Consider the following 26,774-nt stretch of genomic DNA (forward strand, 5'->3'; position numbering starts at 1 on the left):
ATACAGCAGCCAGGCTAAGGTTTTGTATATGGGCTGGATGTTTGAGTCACCTCAGGCAAAGGATCCCCATGTTTAGAATACTACAACATGGAAGAGTAGGACATCTATGGTTATGGTAACATTTTACACAACTATTCTATTTTTGCTTAGAAGTGTTTGCATAGGTATTGTTATACCCCAAGCAAATTTCAGAGAATTTTTCTTTAGGTAGATAGCAAATCCTGGAAGTGTGATGGGAAAGAGTGGGGTAACTGGTAAAAAAAAAAAGTTTTATTTATTTATTTTTTTTTGGGGGGGGTGCATCGAGTTGGTCAGGTTTTAACAATTTCTACAGAGTACCTAAGTAACTAAGAATATGACTGTTTTTGAGCTGGGTTGCCTAGACATAATAGTATAATTCTGTCAGCAGACGAAAAAAATTTCACTAGAAAATGGTAATAAAAACCTAAACCAACTGTATTTGAAGTATTTAATACTGTAAAAGAAATTCAAAACTTAAAAGATGGATCTTCAGAAAAGGGAAGGAGAAAATTTCATACAAATAAATGGAATATGTGGGAAAATACATGCAGAATAATGTTTAGGAGAAGTGTGGTTTCAGGGAAGGCAGGAACTGAGCAATGTGTCTAATGTTGGACTGAATGACAACTGTTATAAAGAAAGAAAGCATATGCAATGCTTAATATAAATAAATGAAAAGTGTTATTTCATATTAAACATGGAGGTCATTTTCCTGTTAAATTTGGATTTTAAAGTAACTACTAGGATGATTAAAAAGCATAGCAAGAACATTAACAGAGATAATTTGTGCAAGTCGGAGTTTTCTGGCCAAAACTAAAAACAATAGTGATACATTATGTTTTGTAAAGGGTGGTATGGAGGCTGACTATATTGTAATTAGTACAAGTCCTCATTAAAATGATAGGCAGGCTATTGATAACTTTTCTGGGAGTATGACATTTAGTGCAAATAGTGGTATGAGACAAGGACGTCCACTTTTTTGGGCGAGGGGGGTGTAAAATTGAGTATGAAGAGTAGTGTGAGACAAGTATGTCCATTAAGTCCATTATTACATATTTGTTATATACATTTATTAGAGTCTAAACACTGTTTTAATGGGAAAGGAAATTCAGGGAATGAGTTGTGTTTATCCAGAAGCTGTTGAGTACTCAGACAAATTTTGTGCTTTAGCAAAGGAGGACGCTGTTTGGCTTTGGGTATATAAAAAATGTTGAAGTAAATGGAATATTAAAAGTAAACACCTCTAAGACAGAAGATTTATATGTATTAACACAAAAACGTTGAGATATACTGTATTACATTTCTTAAAAATGTAAATTTTATTTATTTTTGGGAGTCAGGATATGGGGCGAGAAAGCAAAAGAAGAAGCCAGTATCTGAAATCTTTAGTAATGATTACTTTTTTGAGGTTATTGTTTTTCCTATACAAATGCAGTTGAAATGTAGTTTTGGAGCATGTGGGGGAATAACTTTAACCCTATTAAACGACTTTATGGAAAACCTGTAAAGGAGAATTGTTTAAATTTAATAAATTCTATGACATTCTTTTAACACTTTTTCTTGGGAAAAATGATTGTTGAAGGATAAAGAGCAGAAAACAATAGGTAAATAAAATAGCCCTGAAGAAATGAAAAGCATCAAAATAAGAGAAAAAAAAAACAAAGCTAGTCAAGGAAAATGTAAAGAGCTAAGTCCACATGGGAAGAAGAAACTATTCTTAAGAATAACAGAAGAATTATTTTATGAGGTTCAATAAGGAGAAAAAGTAACAACTTTAAAAAGGTATACAAAATCACAGATGAAAATATAAGTGAAGCACACTTAGTTTTCTTACAAAAATTGGTGGTGAAAGCAATATAAAATACTAAAGGATGGATGAAGTAAATGGTGATGGGGGGTATTAATGGAGATGGGGTTTGTATAATGGTCAAGGTGTTTACCTTACAGATACAAGGTTGGAAGTAGGGCTAGACTAAAAAAGGCCTCCAGTGGTCAGTAACCTAGCAATAAAGTATGAATCAATGAGTGGTTTAATTTTCATCTGTAAACAATTTATTATGGGACCATTTGAGTGAAAAGTGGAAACTGACATTTATGGTACACAAAACATGTCTATAGTAGAATCACGAAAAACCTAAACCACGAACGCTCACATGAGTGAAAATGCCGGGATTCGAAAGTGTGATTGCGGGGTCGTGTTACAGTGAGGAGTGGGATATTTGCCCTTGCCTCACTGTAGTGCGACCTCGGAGTTAGAATATATAGTTAGCGGGGGGTGTGGGGGGGGGTGCAGCCCCCCACAATAGCAACTTCCATCACCGGTATTTTCGCTCATGTGAGCGTTTACGGATTAGGGTTTGCGTGCTTCTAATATAGACCCCACAAAACAAACAAGTACTATTTTGTAATTATGGTATAAGTGATGGTAGTTAACAGCAAATATGAAGAGGGTTAGATCAGTGGTAATTACATGGAATGTTTGCTTGTGTCTTTCGGCTTTTAGGGGTCGCCACAGCAGAACTCCGGTCCGCTAATAATTGGCAGTTGATTTTTATGTACCGGCTTGCCAGGCCTGACGCACAAACTTCAACGAAGGTACGTCCATTCACACATGTCTCCACACAGAAGACGCTCTAGCTGAGAATCGAACTGGACAGCGTCTTACTGTGAGGCGACAACACTACCGCAGCACCACCACCGCGGGTTTTGATCACAGAATATAACATTTTAATTTATGAGTTAAAGGAAAGCTTTTTATTATATGTAATATATGAAGAAAGAAGTATGATTATGTGAAAATGTTGAATTATGAAAAGGCATTTTTGTCATATTAAGTATAATGTGTAAATCTTTTCTGCTTTGAAAACAACTAACAAATTTGAATGTGAAATGTAATTTAAGTGTCCCCTATTCCCCCTAGTCTTTCTGTGTGGGAATTGCTCCATCAGCGATATTTACAATAAGATTTATGCAGACAGCATTGATTTCAAGGCTGTGTATGTGGAAAATATTTGAAGAAATAGGCAATGCAGCTGAACTGAAATTAGAGAACATACCTTGACCTGGGCAGATGAATCAACAATTCAGATATGCTAGAATAATACCTACATTTGTGAAGAGTTTAGCATACAAAGGACCCAGAAGTGAGTTGTGCTGTTTTGCCAGGTGCAACACTGAAGAAAAAGCATGGGTAATAAACAATGATACAAATAATTCAGAGATGCAGCTTTTGTAAAATTATGAAGAAGGTACAGTATGAGTCAACATCTGAAAATCTCTTGGTTTGCAAGACGTTAAAGATACAGATGAAGAAAACAGAATGTTGCAAGACAATATATAAATACAACTGAATGTAAAAATGTAAAAAAATACAGTAAAAGAAGGAAAAAGTGTGCAAAAGAAAAATTATTCCAAGCTATGAATGTGAATGCTGCAAACATGACATAACCCAAGTAGTTAGTTTACTGTAAAAAGTCATACCCCACAAAAAGAACACTAATGTAAACATGTACTCCATGTAATCATTTCAACTATTTCAGTACAGTGTGTAAAAAGGTGGGTGGAAAATTCAGAATACAATAAAGAAATAAGACATGTAATGTATAGACTTATATAAGTAATATATGTGCCAAATGCATCTGCCAAACTAAAATTGAAAGAGAATATAGTAACAGTTTAAAAGATAAATATACATTTATGTACTGAATTTATAGAGGTTACAAAACAAGGCAAGGAGTATGTACTATAAACACAACTGAGAGAAAATGCTCATAGTCTGGTGCCTGTGGGAATATAATAAACAGTCACATATTTACAACATTAAGACAAACATGTAGGTTTAGAATTCAGAAACACCAGTGTTGATGAAAAGTTGCTTCTGTAGCAGAAACAAAAGTAAATAAATAAATAAGAAATGGAAACACTCCATGTGATGAAAGAAGAGGGATTTTGTCCACAGTTATCTTTCTGCATGTTGATTTGGAGAGATGCAGATACTGAATAAGTACTGAATGAGTAGTAAAAAAATAAATTAATAGTAAATAAGACAATAGTGACATGCTTATATTATTAAATTAATATAAAGATGTATATGATGAGATATGAACAAGAAAAAGCCACATACAGATCTAAATATACAGCTAGTAGCTTGACCACATTGACTTTACACCCAATGTTATCCCTCCAGACTAACAAAAAACAAGTGAGGTAATAATATGCACGGACATAAGAATGCCAAGTAGACGCATACAATGAACTAACTAAAAACATCTACCTTTAACAGTAGTTTACATAATAAGTGACGGTAATTGAAATAAAGAACTAAGCAAACTCAGTTTAAGGTCAGGATACCACCAACTTTGCATTCAGATAGTATAGTAGGAAGAGCATTACAACGTTTTCAACTCATGTAGGGAAGTGGAGGAATGAAAGACTGATCTTTGCGGGAAGTACAGGATTAGAAATATTCCATATTCCACTGAGCTTTTGGCTAGTAAAAATTAAACTTCTTGAGCTATAAAATGACCTGACTAGGGTAGACATGTTTTTCTTCCTGTCTTTAGGGTCAGTAAGTAACAAACATTCCCTGTTTAAATATCTGGGTATTACTACTTAGCGTTGTCGCCTCATAGCAAGACATTGTCCTGTTCAATTCTCAGCTAGAGCGTCTTCTGTGTGAAGGCATACGTGAATGGGGCGTCAGGGCTGGTAACCCGGTACGTAAAAATCCACTACCGATCATTAGCGGACCGGAGTTTTGCTGTGGCGACCCCTAACCGGGAAAAGCCGAAAGACACAAACTACTTGTTCTTCACTGAAATAAGATTCCCATATCAATTACATTAACAAAACACCTGTAACAAGTCTAAATTATCAAACTACTTTATTTGCCCCTTACTGGGTTGCTTGTTATGGCATACAGTTGGATCTCACTGGTATAGACTTTATGAATGAAATACATAAAAAACTACTCTAACGTAAAGTAATAACTCTGGTTTCACACTGCTTATAAACACCCATTACATCAGAGAGACTGAGCTGGGTTAATGGCTATTTAAAAAAAAAACTTGTACTTCAACCTAATCCAGATATACTGGTAATCTTTTTATGTTTTAGTTTTCACTGTCTACTCAGTTTGTTTTCCTTATGATCATACCCACAACAAAATTATATCACTGTAGGTACCTGCAATGATTTACATACTCCAGCAAGGCACCATGGATAATAAAAACAACATACTTTCTTAGAAGTGGCGCTACTTCTACCTGTGAGACATGGCTGCCATGTCTTACTAGGCCATAAAAGATTCTCATGTTGCTGCAACTAGCATGAAAACGCAGTGGCTTATATACTAATTTATGTAATGAGGGTTGTAGGTTCAGTCTTTCATGATGACATTGCAAAAGTTTTCGGCTTCAAGAACATTTTCAAGAGACCATGCTTATCAACAAAATTAAGTGCAAAAATAACATCTTTTACACGAAAAACTATACAACTTGTTTCTGTATATAGTAGGAAACTACAAACATCTAGGATGAACAGTTACTTACATTTTGCTACTGAAAGTGCAGCAAAAGACTTTAGAAATGTGTTTTTACTGTGCATTAAAATGACATGCCTAGTATACAGTTAAGGTTAATTTGTAACAATCAATGTATTTTAATGCATGCTGTTTGATCTATCTGTAATGCTGATTACTTTATACTTTTAAAATGGAATATAGAATGTGGGAGTAGTTAATAAGCTAAGTGGAATGATTAGCATGCCATGTAGTATAACCAAATTCTAGAAACATCAGCTGCAGTACAGACCTCATGGAACTTGGAACACATTTATTGTTTTTGTGTGTTATTAACTGAACCTCTTGACATGACATCAGTGACTAGCTACAGAAAGGGATAATAACTTCTTGTTTTCTACTGCTGAATCCACAGTCTTCCTTGTTGTTTACTATTATTGCTTATTTACTTTCAGTTCAACTGATGGAATTACTGCAGGGACCTTTTTCTTTCATTTCTGCCACAGTTTTCCTCTGTAATCAAACTGCATTTATTTATATGCCCTAATTTTACATTTTCTTGTTTCTGACTAGTCGTATAACATTTCAAGTGCTTTTTCAACCTTTACATCTTTTCTTGTGCTTTAATTCATTTACATTTCTAAAATATTAGCAAAAAGGCACATTTTTCTTTCATGTGTTCTGGAGTAAACTGCATAAAGACATACAAAATATTTAGAACCCATAATGAACCTTGAGGAATGTGTGGAGTTAACAGTATACAAAGACTCCCTACAGAATCTCCTGGTATAGTTGTCGGGGGAATGTATTATATTAACTAAGGAGATGATACTATTGAGTTGGTGTCTAGGTTTAGAATTGTTGAGACGCAGTTTAATTTTACTAACAAACAAAAATTGCAATTACACAAAAGTAGGAATCAAAGATTAAGCCAGCTGTAAAATAAGTACTTAATATTGTAAATGTAATAAATTAAGTAGAGATGGGATCTTTATAGGACGGTGGGAAATTATTTTCACATAAATAACTGGTGCACTGCATTTGGAAGAAACATATGCAAAATGATGCTTAAATAGGTGACGAGAATAAGTAGGTTGGTAAGAACTAATACATACGAGTATGAGTGTGTTGTAATACACAACAGTAAAAGAATAAAGCTGAGACAAACTGTGTGTAATGCATTTTAAAATGATAATGGATAGCATTATTGTGATTTTTTACTGTTATTAATATGTGAATTCATGTTACAAATTACAAATGTTATGAATAAAGTTTATAGTATATAGTACTAATCTATGAACCTATGTATCTAGACTACAGTAGTTATAGGAAAGGCAAGAAACAAGCTTAGAATTTTCTTCAAGAGGAACCTTGACGATTGGATGGGAGAAAGGAAATTCACCCCAGGGATCACGTCAGTCGCCCTGCTAGACAGGGGTCCAGGAAAGTAAATAATGTGGGAAGAAATAGCCAGGGAATTGTTATGGCTAGGCTTGTACAGGCCCTAGGGCTGATAGCCTAATACCAACCTATGAACCTATGGAAAAAAAAATACCAAGCCTTGAGGTACCTCACTAGTAACCGTACTTCATTATCATCTTATCCTCCGTAGCTTTAAGCCAAGATTTTACTTGCAGTATCCTCCAAACGTTCACTCTAATTTAATTAACCACCCCTTGGCAGGGATACTGTGCAAGCTGCCTTTTTAAAAATGTGAAGGATAAAAATATACTCTTCTGCTTGAAAACAGCATTGATGCAATGATCTGTTACCCTACTCTGGTCCTGTTGATACAGTTACACCACTGAGGTGAAAAACAATTTTCTGCATAAATTCACAAACACACATACAAATACATTAACAATCATACATAAAATTCATTCCACAGGAAAGGTTACCCATGTAGAAAGCACAGGTAGGTGAGGAACATGCAGTATTTCAGCATAACAAACAGTGAAGAAGAATGATTTATCAGGTATTACTGGTTTTATTCCATGTAGAACATTACTGTTCATTATCAGTAACTCAGTTTAGTGTTCTGTTGAGAGATAACTGAGGAAATGACCTGATCCAATTCTACATGATCTGAAAACCTCTGTGCACAACTTTGTAAAGTTATCTGTGTCAGACAAAACTAACAAGATAATCAGCTTTCCTTCAGGTTTGTTTTTTTGTGTATAAAACATTTTAATACCAGCTAGAACAGCAAGCCTATGTCTGTGATTTTGTATAGTTCAGAAACTACAAGTGCTATTTTCCAATAGCTGTTAATGTTTCCTGAATCTTTTTTGTCATGCTGGGTATTAGGTTAATGTGATCATCCACGCACTTCACAACGCAGGAACTGAGTAACTGTTTCACCACTGGCTCCTTAGTACCAGAATCAAAGGCATCTTTGGCTTTGTCACTGCAGTCCATTGTACAGCGAGTTAATCGATCCTGAAAAGACAAGTCTGAAAGAGTCAGAAGAAAGCAGTGCACGGGTCTTTCTGCTTTTGTTAACTTTAATGGAAATTATCTATACCAGCAGATATGCACAATCCTTTTCAACACATCTTGTTAAATGAAAGTACAGTTGTGTAAAATCTTACCATAACAATAGATGTTCTTCTCTTCACTTTTGCAGTATTCATTACATTAGGGATCCCCTGCCAACAGTGGCCCAACATCCGGCCAGTATACCAAAGCCTTTAGGTTGCTTTAAGGTATGCCATTCATATGCTCCTTGCGTAGCATGCAGCATAAAGGCAACATCCGGACATATCATCCTCAGAACTGAGAGCCCCAGTAGAAATGCCAGTCCAAGGAAAAGAAGAGGTAATCTGTGCATCCAAGAGAGAAATGGACCAGGGGGAGGAGGGGTGGGGTGAATACTGCAACAGTGAAGAGAAGGACATCTACAGTTATGGTAAGCTTTTACACAACTGTACTATGTCCTTCCACATCACTGTTGCAGTATTCATTACATTAGGAAGAGTGCCAAAGCTCAGGAAGAAACTTGGGAGGAGGAGGAATGACCAGTACAGATCTCTAGCAAGCCATGAAGGATGGCCCTAGCAAAACCAGCTCTAGCTGTGGAGATTCCATCCAACTTGTAGTGCTTGGTAAAAGTTTGCAAAGAAGTCCAGGTAGCTGCCTCAAGAATAGAGTTAGTATCCAAACCCTTGAAAAAAGCACCAGAAGATGCCACAGATCTAGTACAATGAGCCTTAACAGGAAAAGGAAGGCTCTTACCATGAAAAGAATAACAAAAGGAAATAGCTTTAGAGATCCATGAAGAAATAGTTGGTTTGGATACAGCTAATCCTAGGGACCTAGGATGAAAAGAAACAAACGGCTGATAAGATTTCCTAAAAATCAGTGTTATCCAAATAAATCTGAGTTGTCTATGCACATCCAATGTGTGCAGCACCCTCTCACTGGCAGACTGCGGAGAGGGGAAAAAAGTGGGCAAATTAATAGACTGATTAAGGGACAACTCATTAACCACCTTGGACATAAAAAGAAGCATTAGTACACAAGGACATAACACACCAAAAAAGGAGGGTGAGCCATAAGGGCTTGAAGCTCGGACACCCGTCTGGCAAAAGTAAGGGTCAACAAAAATACAGTCTTCCAAGAGCAATGTTGCAAGGAAGCAGAAACAGCAGAAGCTTCAATCAATTTTTCCAAAACAAAATTAGGATTCCAAGGAGGAGGAACAGGCTTCCTGGGAAGCCTAATATGAAGGATGCCTTTAAGAAATTGTTTAACTTCAAATTTACAAGCCAAAGGAGAAAAAAAAGGCAGACAGGCAGAAACTGCTGATAAGTGGATCTTAACAGAAGAACAAGCCAACCCAGAATTGAGCAATTCACACAAATAGGAGAGAGGCAAAGGAACATCCACAGAAAGTGGATCCAGGTTATGAGAAAGACACCAAACAGAAAACCTCTTCCCTTTGGATCAAGTAAGATTTCCTAGTAGTGGGTTTCCTGGCTTCCTGCAGAACCTTAAGCACGTCCTCAGAAAAAAAGGTGTCTATGTGGGATCAAAATCCTATCACCCACAATGTCAGTTGAAGAGTTTTGTCTTGTGCGAGTAGGTCCACCCTGTAAAGGAACTTGTGATGATTGCCCTTGGCTAAATGCAAAAGAAGAAGGAACCAATACTGTCTCGGCGAAAAGGGAGTCACTAACAAAATTTTGGGAGAATCCTGTTGAATTCTGAACAGGACTTTTGGAATGAGGGGAAGGGGAGTGAACGCATAAAGAAACATCCTCTTCCAAGAAAAACAGGGGGTATCCACCTTCCAAACCAGAGGAACTGGGACTCTGGCACAAGAGGAAGCTGTCTATTTAGAGGGGAGGCAAATAGATCCATATGAGGAGTACCCCACTGGTGGACAACGTCCAGAAACATCCCTGTGAAGCATCCATTCATGGGATTGGATTAAGGACTTGCTCACAGTGTCTGCTACAATCTTTTGACTTGAGGGAATGTAAACTGCCTGAAGAGCCACTTGAATACGGACAGCAAGATCCCGCATCAGGACTGCCAACCGGCAAAGAGGATAAGATCTTGCCCCCACCCCACCCCGGTTTGTTTACATACCACATCACTGTAGTATTGTCTGTAAATACCTTGAGAGGTTCTGAGGAAAAAAGACGTTGAAAAGCCTTAAGGGCCAGCAAAAGAGCTCTCATCTCTTTGAAATTGATATCCTCTTTCTGTTGAAGAGGTGACCACATCTCCTGCACTTTTAGGGAGCCAAAAGCTGCTCTCCATCCCACGTCCGAGGCGTCTGTGAACAACTCTTGACAGGGAAGGGGGGGGGGGGTGAAAGGGAAGCCCTGGGTTTCGAGACAACTGACGAATCCACCAGTGAAGTTCTTTCTTTAGACAAGGTAGAAGAGGAACTACAAATTCTAAGGGATGAGCATGTTGAAGCCAAACCAACTTCAGGAACCACTGAAACTTTCTCATGTGAAGTTTGGCCAGAGGGAGCATAGGGATGGTGGATGCCATAAAACTCAGAGCTCTTAGAAACTCCCTGGCTGCGATGCAGGCCAGAAAAAGAAGGTCTTGAAAAAAGGAGACAAGGCCTTGGGAGAAGGCAGGGATGACAGCAAAGGCGCCGTCTAAATCCTGCATCCCCGAAAAACATGGTCCTAAGAAGTCAGAGTAGACTTTTTGAGATGTATTGTAAACCCCAGGCTCTGAAGAGGAGAAATGGCAAAATGGAGATTTTGCAACAGGATCTCTGGAGAAGATGCCTGAAACAGCAGGTCATCCAAGTAAGGAAATACCTGGATCTCCTGAATCCTGCAAAAAGCAATCACAGAAGCCAGGCATTTGGTGAATACCCTTGGGGCAGTAGAAAGGCCAAAGGGCAAAGCAAAGAACTGAAAATGCCAAGAAGCAACAGAGAAACATAAAAAACTTCATGAAAAGAGGATGGATTAGAATATGGAGATAAACATCCTTGAGATCCAGAGACACCATATAAGCCTGAGGAAGCAAATGAGGGAACAAAGTCTGAAGGGACAACATTTGAAAGGAGGGCACCTTCAGAAAAGTGTTTGGATGAGAGAGGTCTAGAACTGGTCTCCAAGTAACCTCTTTTCTGGGTACTAAAAACATCCTGGAGTAAAACCCCCTTTGTGAAACAGGCACTTCTTGAATAGTATCCTCAGTCAAAAGGTACCAAAACACCTCTGGAAAAAAGGAGAATTGTTCCTAAGGGGGCCGAGGAATATCCATAAAAGGGGGAAGGGATTTCCAAACCATGAAATACCCCTGGTGAATAATGGACAGGACCCAGGAATCCTGAATAATCTGTAGCCAACAGGAAGAGAGAGAGGCGAAGAGAGAGAGAGAGGAAAGTAACTGGTAAGAATGGGATAGTCAGACAGCACCTGGTTTATCTGGAAAGGAAGGCTTCTGAGAAGCTGAAGTCAGAGTAGCCTTAGCAGTAGGAGCCCACTTGCCACCCTTTTTGCCCTTTGGAGGAGGGCGAGATTGCCTGCAAATAAAGGCTGGCTTTTTGGGGCAATTTCTCTGAAATTTAGGAACCAGAGAAACAGACACGTATTTAAAAGTTCCTGTAAAGCCTTTCCCTTATCCTGAAGGGACTTAAACATATCAGCTGCAGCTACACCAAACAAGTGTTTATTATCAAGAGGGGCATCCATCAACTTAGCCTTGATGTCAAAGGGCAAAGGTTGAAGCTGAAGCCAAGAATACCTCATCACTGACCCAAAAGCAGCAGCTCTAGAAGAAGCATCTGTTGCATCATAACTACATTTGATGGAATGACGAGCCACCTGGGTGGAAGTCCCTAACACGGAACGAGCAAAAGTTTTAGCCTCAGAGTCTGGAAGATCAGACATAACCTGACAAGCCTGAGACAGGACAGCCAACACATACCTAGACATATGGGTCTGACAATTAACAGCCCTAAAAGCCAAGGTAGCGGAGGTGTAATCCTCCTTACCCAGCCGTTTCATGGTTCTGCTATCTTTATCAAAGGGCAGTAATTTGGGAGAAGGAAGGAAGGGAGAGGACGTTTTAGAGGCTACAGACACCACTGAGGGGTCAGCAGCCGGAAACTTGTACAATACTTTACAGTCCTCAGGCACCCTATATAACCCATCAGGTTTCTTGGGAGCCAGGGGCTGAGAATCTGGAGCTTTACAGGCATTGGAAAACACTTCCAACAAAGCAGCCAAAACAGGTGGAACAGCAGAAGGTTTAGGAGATTCCATCTGTCGCAGCTCATTAGTACCTCTTATGAATCCCGGAGACCTGAGCACAATTCCATTTAAAGAACTCCATCATCCTGGAGATTGTGTCTACAAAAAAAATCCCTTCAAACGGAGTATCAGGACTGGTAGATTCCTCTTCCTCTGACCCATAGTCCAAAGAAGAAGGAATCTGAAAAGAGTAAGCAAGGGACTCCTCAGTGGAATCCTGCTTCTTGGACCTTTTAAGGGGAGTAGAGGACCAAGGTGGGTCTGGAAAAGAAACTCCCTGAGGAGGTTTTAATGCCATCAAAGCACTAAACAAACCCTGAATAAAGGCCTGCCACTTACTTTGTGGCACTTTAGGAGCAGGAGAAGTATGTTTATTTGTTTTTTCTTCAAAGGGACGTCTACCTTATAAAACTTAGAATGCTCTGACCCAGGATGATATTCAATAATGGTAGTAGGGGACTTCTCGGACTAAAATCTGAGAAACACCCCTAGGCTCCTCGGAAATTATCAATCGTGGTTCCCCCTGAATGTCCAAAATGATCCTCTCCAAAGTTTCCTCGGACGTGCTTAAAGTCGGATCCTTGCCAGCCTCCAACCCGGTCGCTGCAAAGAAATCTAACAACAAAGCCAGGCAAACCTCCAGTCATTCACTCACCTCTAGAGAAACATCCGGCAGAGACTTAACAGCAGAAGATTCTGGTCTAGGCTTCTTGGCCTTCTCCCCCGATGGCTGTCCATCGGGGCAGGAACTTCCCTCCAACGTATATTTTGTGAGAAGTTTAAGACACTGATTCTCAAGATACAATGCCAAAGAGGAAAGTCTACTACATAAGGTTTTAGGAACAACATCCTGACAGATGGAACAGGACTTATGGTCGTGTGAGGCGCAAAGGCAAAACAAACAGTGGAAGTGGCGGTCTTTATGGGGAAATCTGTCTCCCACACTGGCATTTACCCCAATGTGGCACTTACCTGCAATGGTTTGGTGAAACCAGGAACAGAACATAGGTATTCAGACCAATGATCAAAAGATGGCATTCAGACTAGCAGCATAGAACTTCTGAGGATGATACATCTGGATGTCACCTTTATGCCCTCCACTATGTGAGGAGCATGTGTGTAACATACAGTGTACCTTAAAGCAACCTGTAGGCTTTGGTATTCTGGCCGGATGCTGGGCCACCCATGGCAGGTGATCCCTAATGTAATGAATACTGCAACACCGATATGGAAGGACATCAGCTTGTACAAAGTTTCAGGACAACTGGCTGGAAGTGTAGTACAGATTAAATCTGCAAGCAGCCTGAACAGCACTTGCAAAGAACACTCTGGATATGCCCCCAGCCTTAGGGATTTAACAACATGTGAGGTGATGGTTCTCATTTTTCAGTTTTGGAATGGGGAAGCAGTTCATTCTTAAAGGTTATAGATTGTGCAGACTGTCCTTGCCCACAGCAATGTTTTCAGTCTGGCATCAGTACAATACATGTTTCACTCCTCATGATGTAAAAAATTAACACAGTAACTTTAAGTTGAAGAAACTGAGCTACTTACCACAAAAGAAAATACAATTGCATCACAAAATATGAAACTACAACAATATATGTACTGGGAAAGAAACACAAGAAATCAAAGTAGACTTAAATATGAAATAAATACATAAAAATAAACAAGACATACCTATTTTAGCATACACAGCGACAATATACTGCCAAGACTTACAGTAATGCTTAACCATGGGCAATACACAGATACTAGCCTAGGTAACATGCTGACAATGGATTACATTTTGTATAATGGAGCTATTCACCTCACACAGATATCAGTTTGAACTGGCACTTTTCACTTCAGACTGGTAGTAATTTGCATCAAGAAAACTACTAGCTCACTATCATACCAATCTGCAGCAGACGGCACTATATACCTCCCACTAGTACCAGTCTGAACCTCAAATCAGTCATACTGTTTCACCACACACAGCCAGGATAGTGGTGCAAGTTTACATATGGCGGCTCCCCTACACATGCTCAAGGTGAAATTACTCCAACTGTCACTAGATCACAGAAACAAAGACATATCATAATGCTGAATGCTGTTTCCCCATAGGAAATCATTGCTAGTGGGGTTTTTAAGTGTGTGCTAGCAAGGACTCACTTGTTTAGGGAGATTTCTTGCTTTTTGTTGGTGCAGCCATGGAACTGGTATACACAAGTTCAAGGATGGCTTTCCCCCAATACCAGGGGGTGTGCAGGGAGGCTTGCCCCTTTGAAAAAAGCTGGCATTTAATTACAGAACCACTAATGGCACGCTGTTTTCTTAGCAGGAAACTACTTTCTGGAAAAAGTTGTTCAGCTCCAAACCATAGAACACTGCAAATGCTTAAGCAGTAAAATCTCCCTACTAGCTACCCATCTCTTGACTGTAGTCCCACTCTGTATATTCAGTGCCAAATGGTGGACAAAAATAAGTCTAGCATGCTACCACACAAATCAACTTTTCTTAGTCAATCTCTTCTCTTTCAGCTGTTCGCGCTGGGGGTCACCACAGCGGATCATCGGTTTCCATTTCTTCCTGTCCTCTGCATCTTGCTCTGTCACACCAACCACCTGCATGTCCTCTCTCACCACATCCATAAACCTTATCTTAGGCCTTCCTCTTTTCCTCTTACCTGGCAGCTCCATCCTTAGCATTCTTTTCCCAATATACCCAGCATCCCTCCTCAGCATATGTCCAAACCAACGCAATCTCACCTCTCCGTCTCCAAACCATCCAACCTGAGCTGACCCTCTAATATACCGATTCCTAATCATGTCCATCCTTGTCACACCCAGTGCAAATCAACATATTTAACTCTGCCACTTCCAGCTCTGATTCCTGCCTTTTTGTCAATGCCACCGTCTCCAACCCATACAACATAGCCAGTCTCACTACCCTCTTGTACACCTTCCCTTTCACTCTTACTGGTACCAGTCTGTCACAAATCTTCTCCACCCATTCCATCCCGCCTGTACTCTCTTCTTCACCTCTCTTCCACACTCACCATTACTCTGAACTGTTGATCCCAAGTACTTAAACTCATCCACCTTCACCAACTCTAATCCCTGCATCCTCACCATTCCTCTATACTCCCTCTCATTCACACACATATATTCTGTCTTAGTCCTGCTGACCTTCATTCCTCTCCTCTCTAGAGCATATCTCCACGTCTCCAGGGTCTCCTCAACCTGGTCCCTACTCTCACTACAGATAACAATGTCATCTGCAAACATTATAGTCCGTGGAGCCTCCTGTCTGATCTTGTCCGTCAACCTGTCCATCACCATTGCAAATAAGAAAGGGCTCAGAGCTGATCCTTGATGTAATCCCACATCCACCTTAAAGGCATCTGTCACTCCCACTGCAGACCTCACCACTGTCACACTACCCTCATATACATCCTGTACCACTCTTACATACTTCTCTGCCACTCCTGACTTCCTCCTAGAATGCCACAACTCCTCTCTAGGCACCCTATCATATGCTTTCTCCAAGTCCATAAAGACACACCGCAGCTCCTTCTGACCTCTATATTTCTCCATCAACACTCTCAGATCAAACATCGCATCTGTAGTGCTCTTTCCTGGCATGAAACCATACTGCTGATCACTAATCATCACCTCCCTTCTTAACCTAGCTTCCACTACTCTTTCCCATAACTTCAAGCTATGACTGATCAGTTTTATCCCTCTGTAGTTACTACAGCTCTGCACATCACCCTTATTCTTAAAAATAGGTACCAAAACACTTTCTCCACTTCTCAAGAGTCAATTACTATTCACATAGATGTGTTCTACAGATGACTTATGATATTGTACAATCTTAGTTAGGACAACTTTTTTGGCCAAATGTTAAATACTGCAGAAGCCTACTACAAGGGTACAAAGGGTAAGTGAAGAGGGAACCTTTTGCAGATAGGTGGGAAAAGTACTATTGTAACTGCAGGAAAACTCATTCACCTTGGTTGCAAGTACTGCAATTAACTTTAAACTGCAGTATGCAAACTGGTGAATAGTAAATTAAATGCCTGTTTATTAACATGCAAGCAAAAACATCATTTAAACTCTCTGTTTAATGTAATACTGTAACACAGTGCAAAATTCTCTGCCAAGAACTGACAAGTGATACTTTTTACTATACTCCGATTTACTTAAGTTTACCCTTTAAAATGACTAAATTCTGTGGTTCATCACCTTATATCCTGGCTCTGTGTTTATACTTTTCTACTTACTTGCACACAGCATTATTTCTCCTTTTCATTCACATCTTACAACCTCTATCAGTTCAACACTTTAAGAGTGATGTGATCACTTAATTTCCTACATCCTCACTTCCATTCTAGGACTATTAAATATGGTCAGGTCAGGCCCCCACCCATCCACTCAAGACTGTTTTAGGTGTGAAGTCTACAAAGGGCACTCCGCTATTACCCAACACACAGATAAAGACACACCAACACACAGATAAAGACACACATCTGCTGTTTACCAAAGCTTTGAGGCTAGCCTTCTATTAAAACTACTTTGTTTTCTGACCATATCTCATCCAAATCTTTATCTTCCCTCTTGCATCTCTTCTTCGTTCGGCTTTTCCCGGTTAGGGGTCGCCACAGCGGATCACCTGTCCGCTCATGATTGGCAGTGGAGTTTTACGGTATCGAGTTGCTAGCCCGGCACCCAACCTTCTACAGAAAGCGCACACATGCATGCTCTCATGCCTAGGGCCAAATTTAGTGTGTCCAATCCACCTACAGCATGTCTTTGGGATGTGGAAGGAAACTGGAGCACCCGGGGGAAAGCTATGCGACTACAGGGAGGACATGCAGACTCCGCACGAAGGCACCCCAGCCGTGGATCAAACCAGAGAACCTCTTGCTGTGAGGCGACAACGCTAACTGCTGCACCACCGCAGCCGCCCTCCCTCTTGCATCTCTACAGAGCTTATTTTCTCCACAGTAACTAACATCACAATGCCCTCTCTCTTTATGAAAAGACTCAGTGTCCCAAAGTGTCTCTGTCCTTTCTTTCTGGGAAACACAGCAATACCTATATTCTTTAAACCCACCTCCAAGTTTTGAACAACCTGTTACTTAATACAGTTCATGGACTTTCTTACATACCATTTCATAATCATGTCTCCACTTTTCATGTGATCTTATCTCACTCACCTTTTTACCGATTCTCAACAAAGTTTCTCTTGCACACTACCTGATCTTGTTCTCTCACTACCCACTCTACTCCTACTGTGAATGTTCCTCACATTCCCTTATTTCACCTTCTCTCATCCTCTCTCCTCTTACTCTGTGCTCTCCTACTACCTAATCTCACCCTTTTGTTGTTAACCAGTCCCCTATTGCAAACATCTCTCGCACTATGCATTAGAAGGAAGAAAGGGAATGCAACTGTAAACACATCTCACATTATGATATTATTACCCGGTTTCCTCTTACTGCAAATATCTGATCTCATGTTGTCATTTTCATTCATTCCTCAACTGATGGGTTTTGGATCCACCTCAGCCGCCTCACTACATTCACTGATCCAACTCTTGAGCACCTCTCTTACCCGTAATGTCCCATCAACATAACATACCTCAGATCTCATTTTGCAGTCATATCAATCAAATGCATATTTCCTTCACTCGAGCCTTAGAGTGAATCTTTTCAATACTCTGTAGTTGAAAATTTGTTCTGTTTGTGCTAGCTTTAATTCCAGGGCCCTTAATGACAGGAAAAATAAGCTGGTCCTAAAAGATCTTCTTCCCTCTTCCTCTCTAGTGACTGGGTGTCAAACCCCCCTCAAAGAGGTCTGAAAAAGGAAGACTGATTCACCCTCCAAGGATAAGGACCCTAGGAAAAGGACACCAGACTGTACATTGGCTCTGTCCTCCGAGCCGCCTGTCGAGATTTCCAAAAAATCGCGTCTATATTAGAACATTGAATGTTCTAAATAGAGAACGCTCTAAAGAGCAAAAATGCAGGACCCCGAAGTGCTTTTTTCAGTATCGCAGTGCAGTGAAGATCGGAATATTTGCCCTTTCCTCACTGTAGTGCAATCTTGGGGTTGGAATATATATATTTAACGGGGGGGGGCACAGCCCCCCACAATAACAATTTTGAGGTCCTGCATTTTCACTCTTTAGAGCGTTTGCTATTTAGAACATTCAATGTTCTAATATAGACCCCAAAAAATCAGATCTGATATAGTCGGATCTGAATGCATCAAAGCCAAGATCGCCTCGGACCCATTTGCCTAGGTTTTCACTGCAGTTGATCTCCCCTCAACCTTAACTCATCTTTCATTTTCAAGAAACACCTGAGAGACATTCCAGACCACCATCAACCAGCTCTTCCCCAACGTCCTCCAGGAGCTTGTCTGAAGCAGAGGTGGACAAGATGATGAGGAAGTTCCTCAGCACTCAGATCCAGGTGGGAGTAATCCCATCTCCACCTCTCACTGGACCTGTGAGCCTGCCCTCCTCTGAATCGATAATTATATACCCTTCTCTGATCCAACCTGTGGATTTGGAGCCCTCATATGAGAGAGCCCCAAGGATGTCGTCGTCAGATATGAAGACAGGTGGTTGACTCAGACAGTGTCTCTAAGTCACCTCGCTCTGCTGTTTTTGGAGAGGGAGGACTCTAAGAGCTGACGCATTGGCAGTGGCTCCAGGGTTGGAGTAGACTCTGAAGTTACTGCAGCCTGTCTTTGCTCCTAGGGGTTTTGGTGCTGGACAGCTTAAGTCCAACTACTTCTTTGAGGCAGGGTTCTGGAAAAGTTCAGGGTTCACTAGAGCATGAGTCTTCTGTTCTGGTGCTGTGGACTTCTGTTTCTCCTAGACCCTCTGCCTTTGAGGTATTGGAGAGAGCTAGATGCTTTGCTTTTGAGGTAGTGCAGACAGCCATCTATCTCTTTGCCTAGAGCTAGGACACCTTTGCTCTCCCTGGATTCTGCTTCTATTCCACCAGTGGGTTTGAGTTCTCAGCCTCTCACCTCTATGCTACCAGGACAGTTTACCCAAGCAAGCCTCTAGTCAGTCTCTAGGGTTTTCCTTGCCTCTTCTGCTACCTCACCAGACCATCCCACCAATAAGGTCCCTAGGAAAAGGAAGTGTAAAAGTAGACACCTGGATTCCCCTCAGGAATCTCTCACTGAAGACACTGATTTTGATGAAGGGGAATGGTGCCCCACATCTCCACGCTGAGGATATTTCCTTTGGAAAAATACTTGAAATTTGAAAGCAAAAAGATGGTCTTCCGATCCTCCTTCCCAGGAGGAGTCAGTGTTTCTGGAAGCCTTCTGGTTACATGACCCCTCCAGCTAATGAGCTAATAGATCTGGTCTCACTCCGTGCATGGAAGGGACCAGATACTTTAGGGCTAATTCCCAAATGACCTGATAAATTTTTAGCCCACCCAAAAGACTGGACACACTGGAGTAAAGGGGTCCCAGTAAATTCTATGGTTGTAGCAGTGGCCACCAAAAAGGAGCTCATAGTGCAGATCACATATGCCCATCCCCCTAACAGGGAATCTAGGGCCTTGGACAGATTTGGGAAGCATGACTACGCTTTAGTGACCTTTGCCCTGAGGTCGTTAAATTACTTGGCACATTTTACCAGACTGCAAAGAGATTTCATAAAGGAGCTCTCCAAATCTCTTTCTAAACCCATGTCTGCGGAGGACCAGAATATTTTTTTTTTCACAACTGGCCACCATTCAGTCCATATCTAATGTGTCCATGTGGTTGATTTCCCATGCTGAAGAGGGCACATCAAGGGTGATAGGTTCAAGCATAGCCATCAGAAGACATGCCTGGATGCACTTGTGTAACTTTGCAGATCCCTTCAAGTCTTCATTCTTTAGTGCCCTGTTTGGTGGATATTCTTTGTTTGGCCCCAAAAGTGAAGAAATGCGCCCCAAAAGTGAGCAGGAAGGAAAGCCCTTGTCTGCCATCAGGATCTGTTTCTCTACCATCCCCTCAGAGACCCTTTCAGGAAATCAATGAGGAGGTAGAAAAAGATGGTTTTGTAAATCCTAAGTCCTTTTCCTCATGAGGAGATGGTTCTCCCAGAAGCAGAGGAGGGAACTCCAACAGAAGATGCTGTCCTTGCAGAAGAGGTGGCCTGCATTAGCAGGGTTTTAGGGATTCCTTCTTGGATAAACCCTATCAGTGCTCCTGAAAGGCTGTTTGGCTGTTTTTCTCTGGAGGCAGTTGGGGGTGCTTGTCTCTGCACTTAGAAGTCTGGGCATCCATCACAACAGACTCCTGGATGCAGAGGATCATATCTAGGGTGTACTTCATACCATTTTCTCAAACTCCCTCCATAAAAATGAGGAAGGTCACCGATGATCCATTCAGTCAGAGGGATGCAGCAGCTCTAGAAATAAGAAAGCTGCTGGAAAAAACAGTCATCCAAAATGACCCCCAGACTAGGTAGGAGCCAGAATTTACTCAAGGTTCTTTTTAGTGCCAAAGTAGATTGGGGGACTTGACACCCAGGTCCTACCCTCTTGTCATGAGGCAATGAGACTGAGGTGATACGTGATCCCTTCTGAACATTTTCTCACTGCAATGAATATATACCAAGGAAATCCACGGTGTTTGCAGGCACACTAAACAGGTCCATTCTGATGCCTCACAAGTGGTCTCTCAACGTCAAAGTGGCAAAAGGAATTTTCCATCAATGGGATCAGCTATGTTGTGATCTCTCTGCTTTCCCCGTTAACAAGTGCAACAGATTGTTCACTCTGATCCCTCCCTCTAGGGGAGTCACCGAGAGATTCTCTAGTCCACAATTGCCCCCTGGTTTCCTCTACGCTTATCTTCCATTACCTCTACTCCCCATGTTTCTGCAGTCTGTGGCGACTTCTTCAGCCTTTTGGTCAACAGCTTTGATTGATGACATCAGTGCAGCTGCCACTTGGTCCAATGTTCATACCTTTATTGCTCATTACAAGTTGGATTTGATATCTAGGAACAGAGCTGCCTTTGGCTCTACAGTATTCCAACATATCCTTCCAGGAGGACCACCAAAGGATCATCTAGCTGGGGACTCTGTCCCATCATTTGAGGAATAAACGAAAATGAAGACATCAGATAGCTATGTACTCACCATAATGATGAATCTGTGCTGTCCATTTTCATTCTTTCTTAACTTTCCACCCTCCCCACCCCCTTCTCTTTTTTCCTGAAGAACACCTATGGGAGTTTTCTTGGGAACTCTTTGTTGCTTGTTTGAGCTCCAGTTTTATCTCTGCTGTTTTTTTTTTCTATTTATTCTGTATAGAGCAAACTTGATCTGAGGTATGTTAGGTTGGTGGGGCATTATGGGTAAGGAATGAGATCAAAAGTCGGATCCGTTAATCTAGTGAAGCGGCAGAACTGGATCCAAGGTCTGATCCAAGACCCATCACTTACGGAAGAATAAAAATGGACTACACACATCCATTGTTATGGTGCGTACAGTTTTACACACAATTTCCCAGCATATCATCTACCACACTATCTGACTTCACCTGCTATCATCCACCCACCTACTGTGGACCTCTCTCACACTACCAACCTCCATTACCACCACTCTACTTTTTATTCTACTACAACTTGCGTCTGACTCATCCTTTACTTGTTCTTCCCATCTTAGCACATTCAATCCAGGGCATATATCAAAATGTTCACATCCTACATTGCCCTTTATGCTCTTATTGTAACGAATACCACTCACAAAACATGTTAATAAATGGTTGCTCTTCCTCCTTCCCTTTAGATGCCCCACTCCACTTAAGGAGAAGTCAGCAAGCCACAGTAATGCCCTCTCCCTAGTTACCAGCTTGAAAGAAACACCACCTTCTCACTATCATAATACTTTTTGTATATGGAGACAATAGGCCTAATTTTGGGCCATAGAATTCTTACATTCAATAACAGCTCAATGGACTGCCTTCAAAAGGCTTGAACTCCATCTTCCATTCAAGTGTATGCACTTCACTCACATACTATAGACTTGCTATCACTCACCTTAGTCTTGGCTACATAAATAACAAAACACACTCATTACAGACCCTGGATTACAAACCAAATGGCCTTAGCTGTGTGTCTCACTTCAAAATCAATAGCAGAACCTAGGATTAAATATAAAGTACATGAGTAAATCTCAAATACATGTATATTTGTACAGGAATGGAGGATGGCAAGCTTACAGATGCATCTCCTGTTTACCTAAAAGATAATCAGCAGGCCCAGTGATGTAAAAACTCTCTTTCCAATTATACATGTGAGTTGGGTCAGAATATATTCCTTGGTGCTGAAACCGTTAGCTCACATGTAGCATGTAAAGGCCAGTTCTTTCATTCTGGATAAAGAAATTTCAATCAGCGCTATCATCTAGTGGAGCCTGGGAGGCAGTAGCTGCTAGGTGTGCCCATACTTAGCTGGCTCTGCTAGCACTTGAGACTAAATGTTTAAGAAACATGTACCTAAAAACTTGCAAAATGTACACTCCAAGCGGTGGGGTGGCAATAAGGGTTACAAGGCTAAATATGAATGCCCAGAGTTTTTTTTTTTGCTCCCCCAATTCTTGTGACTATTCAGCCATGTCCCCAGCAGGATAATTCATTTCTCCCTGCTCCTGTTACTGGAAGATGTCAACAGGGAGAGGTCACAGCCAGTGACAACCTCTAGCAGGATGACAGGTGTATAATGCGAGTATGCCAACTTACTCACAAATGAGTGCTTCCATGGACTCATGATGCTTGGTGAAGTGCATGCACTCCTTTGCCAAGCTTGTGCTATGAGGCTCCTGTCCAGGACAGTACTGGGGTCCTCTCCCAGGTAACGCTCCTGCAGAAGGAATAAAGTAACCCCTCTCTCAGCATGGGTGATGGGTGACATGACCTTAACCTTTTATTCTGATTCCTCCTAAGATGGCTTATTCAGTGCCCAGAATGTTAACTGAATTTGGTTCACCCACAGCACAGTCCATATTGATGAAGTCCCTTCTCACAGATTTCGTGGACAAAAATTTGGTTCCACATTCCAATATGTACCACTAAATGTGGCGAGTATGAATGTAAGTGGCGAGTTGGACCTGTGGCTAGGGTATTACAGATAGTGGACTAGCAGTGTCCTAAAGATAAAATGTCCCTCCTGAAGAGTTCCCTAGCCAGGAATTGGGTGCCTACATCTTGGTAACACCAGCAGGGATAGCATTCCCAGGAAAAAGACAACATGGGATTATGAATTTGGCCACTGTGATAGAATGAAACACGAGTAATAGCAGTGTGCAGTACTAGGTTGGTAAGAGAGATGAAAAATACAACATGAAAGTAAAGTAAAACAATCTTAGCTCTGTGGAACTATGGTCTCTAAATGAGTTACAAGTCACTAGTCTCAAGGTAGACTGTATTAACTGGTTATCTATGACAAAAAATGAAGATGAATCTTTTCTTCATCTCCTGTCCACTTGTCACAAGGTGTTTCAAGGATCTGTCTTGGGACCCTATGCTGTTCACCATTTTCAGAAATGCTATCTACCTCGACTTCCCCTCTCTACCCTTTATAATTTATTATGACAATTTGGTTAGTATAACATGTAGCAAATGCCCTTGGTCTAGACTGTTATATCATAGTTAAAAGAACCTAAAAAAAATACTCTTTAAAAGGTTCACCCAAAGATAGATTATCTACCTCATACAGAGGTAGTGCGACTTCCAACCCAAACTCTGCCAGCGCGTGCACACACACACACACACACCACTAGTTTTTAAAGAAGGAAAATGAGTAATTTCAGTGGGCAGTGTGTACTGCTCTCATGCCCACAGATATATCCCATGCCCTGACAGTTACAAAAAGTCTTTGGGGGGGGGGGGGGGGACTGTTGAAGACTTCTACACAAGTAATCTGTAAATGTGTACTTCCTTGCAGACAAGACATTGCTTGCTGCTATAAAATCAGTTATTATAACCCTTAGTTTAGTAAATCAAGAAACAGAACAGAAAGTACAAAGATTTCTTGTGGGCAGTGTGCACGTACTGTTGCTACTGCCCACATATATGTCTTGTCCTGCTGTCTGCAAAAGAAGATCTGTCCCTGAAGACTGGCAGCCTTTGGTCCCATTAACTTCACTGATAAGAGCTGAGATCTCTAGTGCTAACTTCAGATTATAACAGAACTTGTCCTCCATAGACATCGCATTTACAATCCCGATCCATTCCACACAGAAGAATTAGAAGAAGAAAAAAAAAAAGAATGTGTGTAGTTGCCAAGTGCGGTAGAAGTGAAACCTCTGTAAGGAAGTGTGAAATAAAGCAAATGGTACAGTACAAGCTCCTTTGCACTTCCTTACAGAAGTTTCACTTGCACCGTGTGTGGCAACCATGCACATTCTTTATTTATTTATAGTTAAGGAAGGACAGCCTAAACCTCAAGAAATTGTTATGGAAACAACAGTTTTTAGCTGATTTAGTAGCAAAGACAAGGGCATTTAATGGTAGAATGGACAAACAAGAGAGCATTTGTTTACAGCACATAATGTTACCTTGTCACTCTCTGCACACAGTAGCAGTTGTGGAAATCCTGACATTCATTCATCACGTATAACTGCAGATCAGGAAGACTGGAAGATTTATCCAAGCTAATTCTGGCTAGATGCACACAAGAGAACTTACTAATGACTGCTTAACTTCTGCTTCCACACATGACATTGTTCTGGGCGAAGGCATCTTTTTGTCAGAAAAGGCCATATGTTAAAAGCACTGGTAAACACAGTGTTAAAGTGAGGCCCTACAGACAGCCTAGTGATACTATGATGCAGAAGAAAGGTGACCACCCACAAGCTCACTGACTTAGGTCAGCAAGTATACTGTCTGCTGGAGGGGTTACATAAACACACTGGACAACAGCCTGCTCACCTTCTTCTAACAATGCCACATTTGCCCAATGCTGTACTTCCACCTGGGATACGAGAGGAATGTAGCCTGAGCAGAATAAAGGTAAGGGAAAGCAGGAGAGAGGGGGTCATGAGGCACTTGTTTGCCTTAGCTTTCTGTCTAAGTGTACAACCAGGTTATGGTCCCATACCAGTTGATGGATGATGACTGGGACTTCTACTGCCCGGCCTTCACCACAGGAAGTATACATGGGGGGAGCAAATAGACCTAAATAGATGAAACACACACACCAAAGGTCTGCTAGCTTGTTTAAATGGACACGTGTCACACAGTCCATTATATAACATGCATTACAGTGTTTTTTTTCTACTTTTGATTGAGTGTACAGTGGAGAAGTTTAAACTTGTCAGTTTCTATTTCCTAATGTAGAACACACTGATCACTGCCACCACCCCCCCCCCCTGGAAATCCCTACCAAAGTGGTTTCCATTTGTGTGCCCAAAGTAATTTTCTGCATGTAAAACTGCAGAGTTAGTAGTTGGGGGGGGGGGATGAAGCTCTCCCATGAGACTAGAGCCCCCATGCTGAAAGACACTTCAGCACTGAGCTGAAATTTTGGTAACTTTGTTTCACGTGGTTGAAGCTTCAATTAGTTCAGTTTTGATGTGATGCAGAAGCATCACTGTATTAAAATCCCACAACATAGCTGTTATGTTAAAAGACAATATAGTAATAGCTGGTTTACATAAATTACAACCATCACTACATAGTTCAGCAGAGATTACAGTTTTAATATAGCTGGTTTCTCCTTCACCATTTTACAACCATGCTTAATAAAATGGGTGGCAACTGACTTTTTGCATAGCAAGAATCTCCACAATGGTTTTACTACAAACAGATGCTGTGTTTTTACTTGAATACCACTCCCACAGCATATTTGTCCTTGTTCTTCTCATCCTAAACCCCCATTCCCTCTGGTATCCTGGGGGCTTCATACAGAGCTTAAACATGCTGTATGGGTGTTCTGTACTAGCTTCTACTTACCAGAAGGGGACTAGTGATCTTTTATCCCCGTTTCTAGGTCAGGTGTCCTTAGCGCTAACAACAACCCACATATACTGGTTATAGTTTTTATAAAAACATGTGTAGTGCAGAGAAATCTAAGCATGAGATGTCTCACAGTTGCCAGAGAAGTTATATACGTCCTGCCCTTCCAAGGTCAGCAGGTAAACTGTGTGTCTGTGTGTGTTCTATAACATCAGTCCTGTCAGTAATTTCAACAAATAAAATGGTACCAAGTCAGCTATATGGCTGCAGACTCCAAAGTTATAAAATAAAAACTTAAAGCACTAGTAAGCAGGCTTTCTGACTGTAAATAAAAATGGAGTGTGCATGCTGCTACAATGACTTTTAAGGGAGTCATAAAAACTTTCATGGACTATACAGATTCGATACAATTTCAGTATATATCACAATAATTATTCACTGTGACACACAAGGTACTGTGACTCTTGACAAGGCATAATAAAATGCTATACCTACTGAAGCTCCTGTGCAGAAGCTAAAGCCAAACAAGGCA

The 26,774-nt window shown here is 40.9% G+C and overlaps 1 protein-coding gene across 3 annotated transcripts in view; it reads right to left on the reverse strand.

Moving 5' to 3' along the window:
• Nucleotides 1–7,506: 7,506 nt before the first annotated feature.
• Nucleotides 7,507–26,774, reverse strand: part of FAM136A (family with sequence similarity 136 member A) — a 167,536-nt gene continuing 148,268 nt past the window's right edge. For 2 of the 3 annotated variants that reach the window (XM_044083136.1, XM_044083134.1), the window contains exon 3: nucleotides 7,507–7,978. In XM_044083136.1, coding sequence (XP_043939071.1) covers nucleotides 7,790–7,978 — 189 coding nt within the window. In that variant the 3' untranslated portion in view covers nucleotides 7,507–7,789. The remainder of the gene's footprint in view (nucleotides 7,979–26,774) is intronic. The other variant, XM_044083135.1, reaches the window with a different exon arrangement.

Source organism: Protopterus annectens, chromosome 9.part0 (assembly GCF_019279795.1).
Source record: "Protopterus annectens isolate FY-2018-M chromosome 9.part0, PAN1.0, whole genome shotgun sequence".
In the NCBI taxonomy this organism is placed as follows: Eukaryota; Metazoa; Chordata; order Ceratodontiformes; family Protopteridae; genus Protopterus; species Protopterus annectens.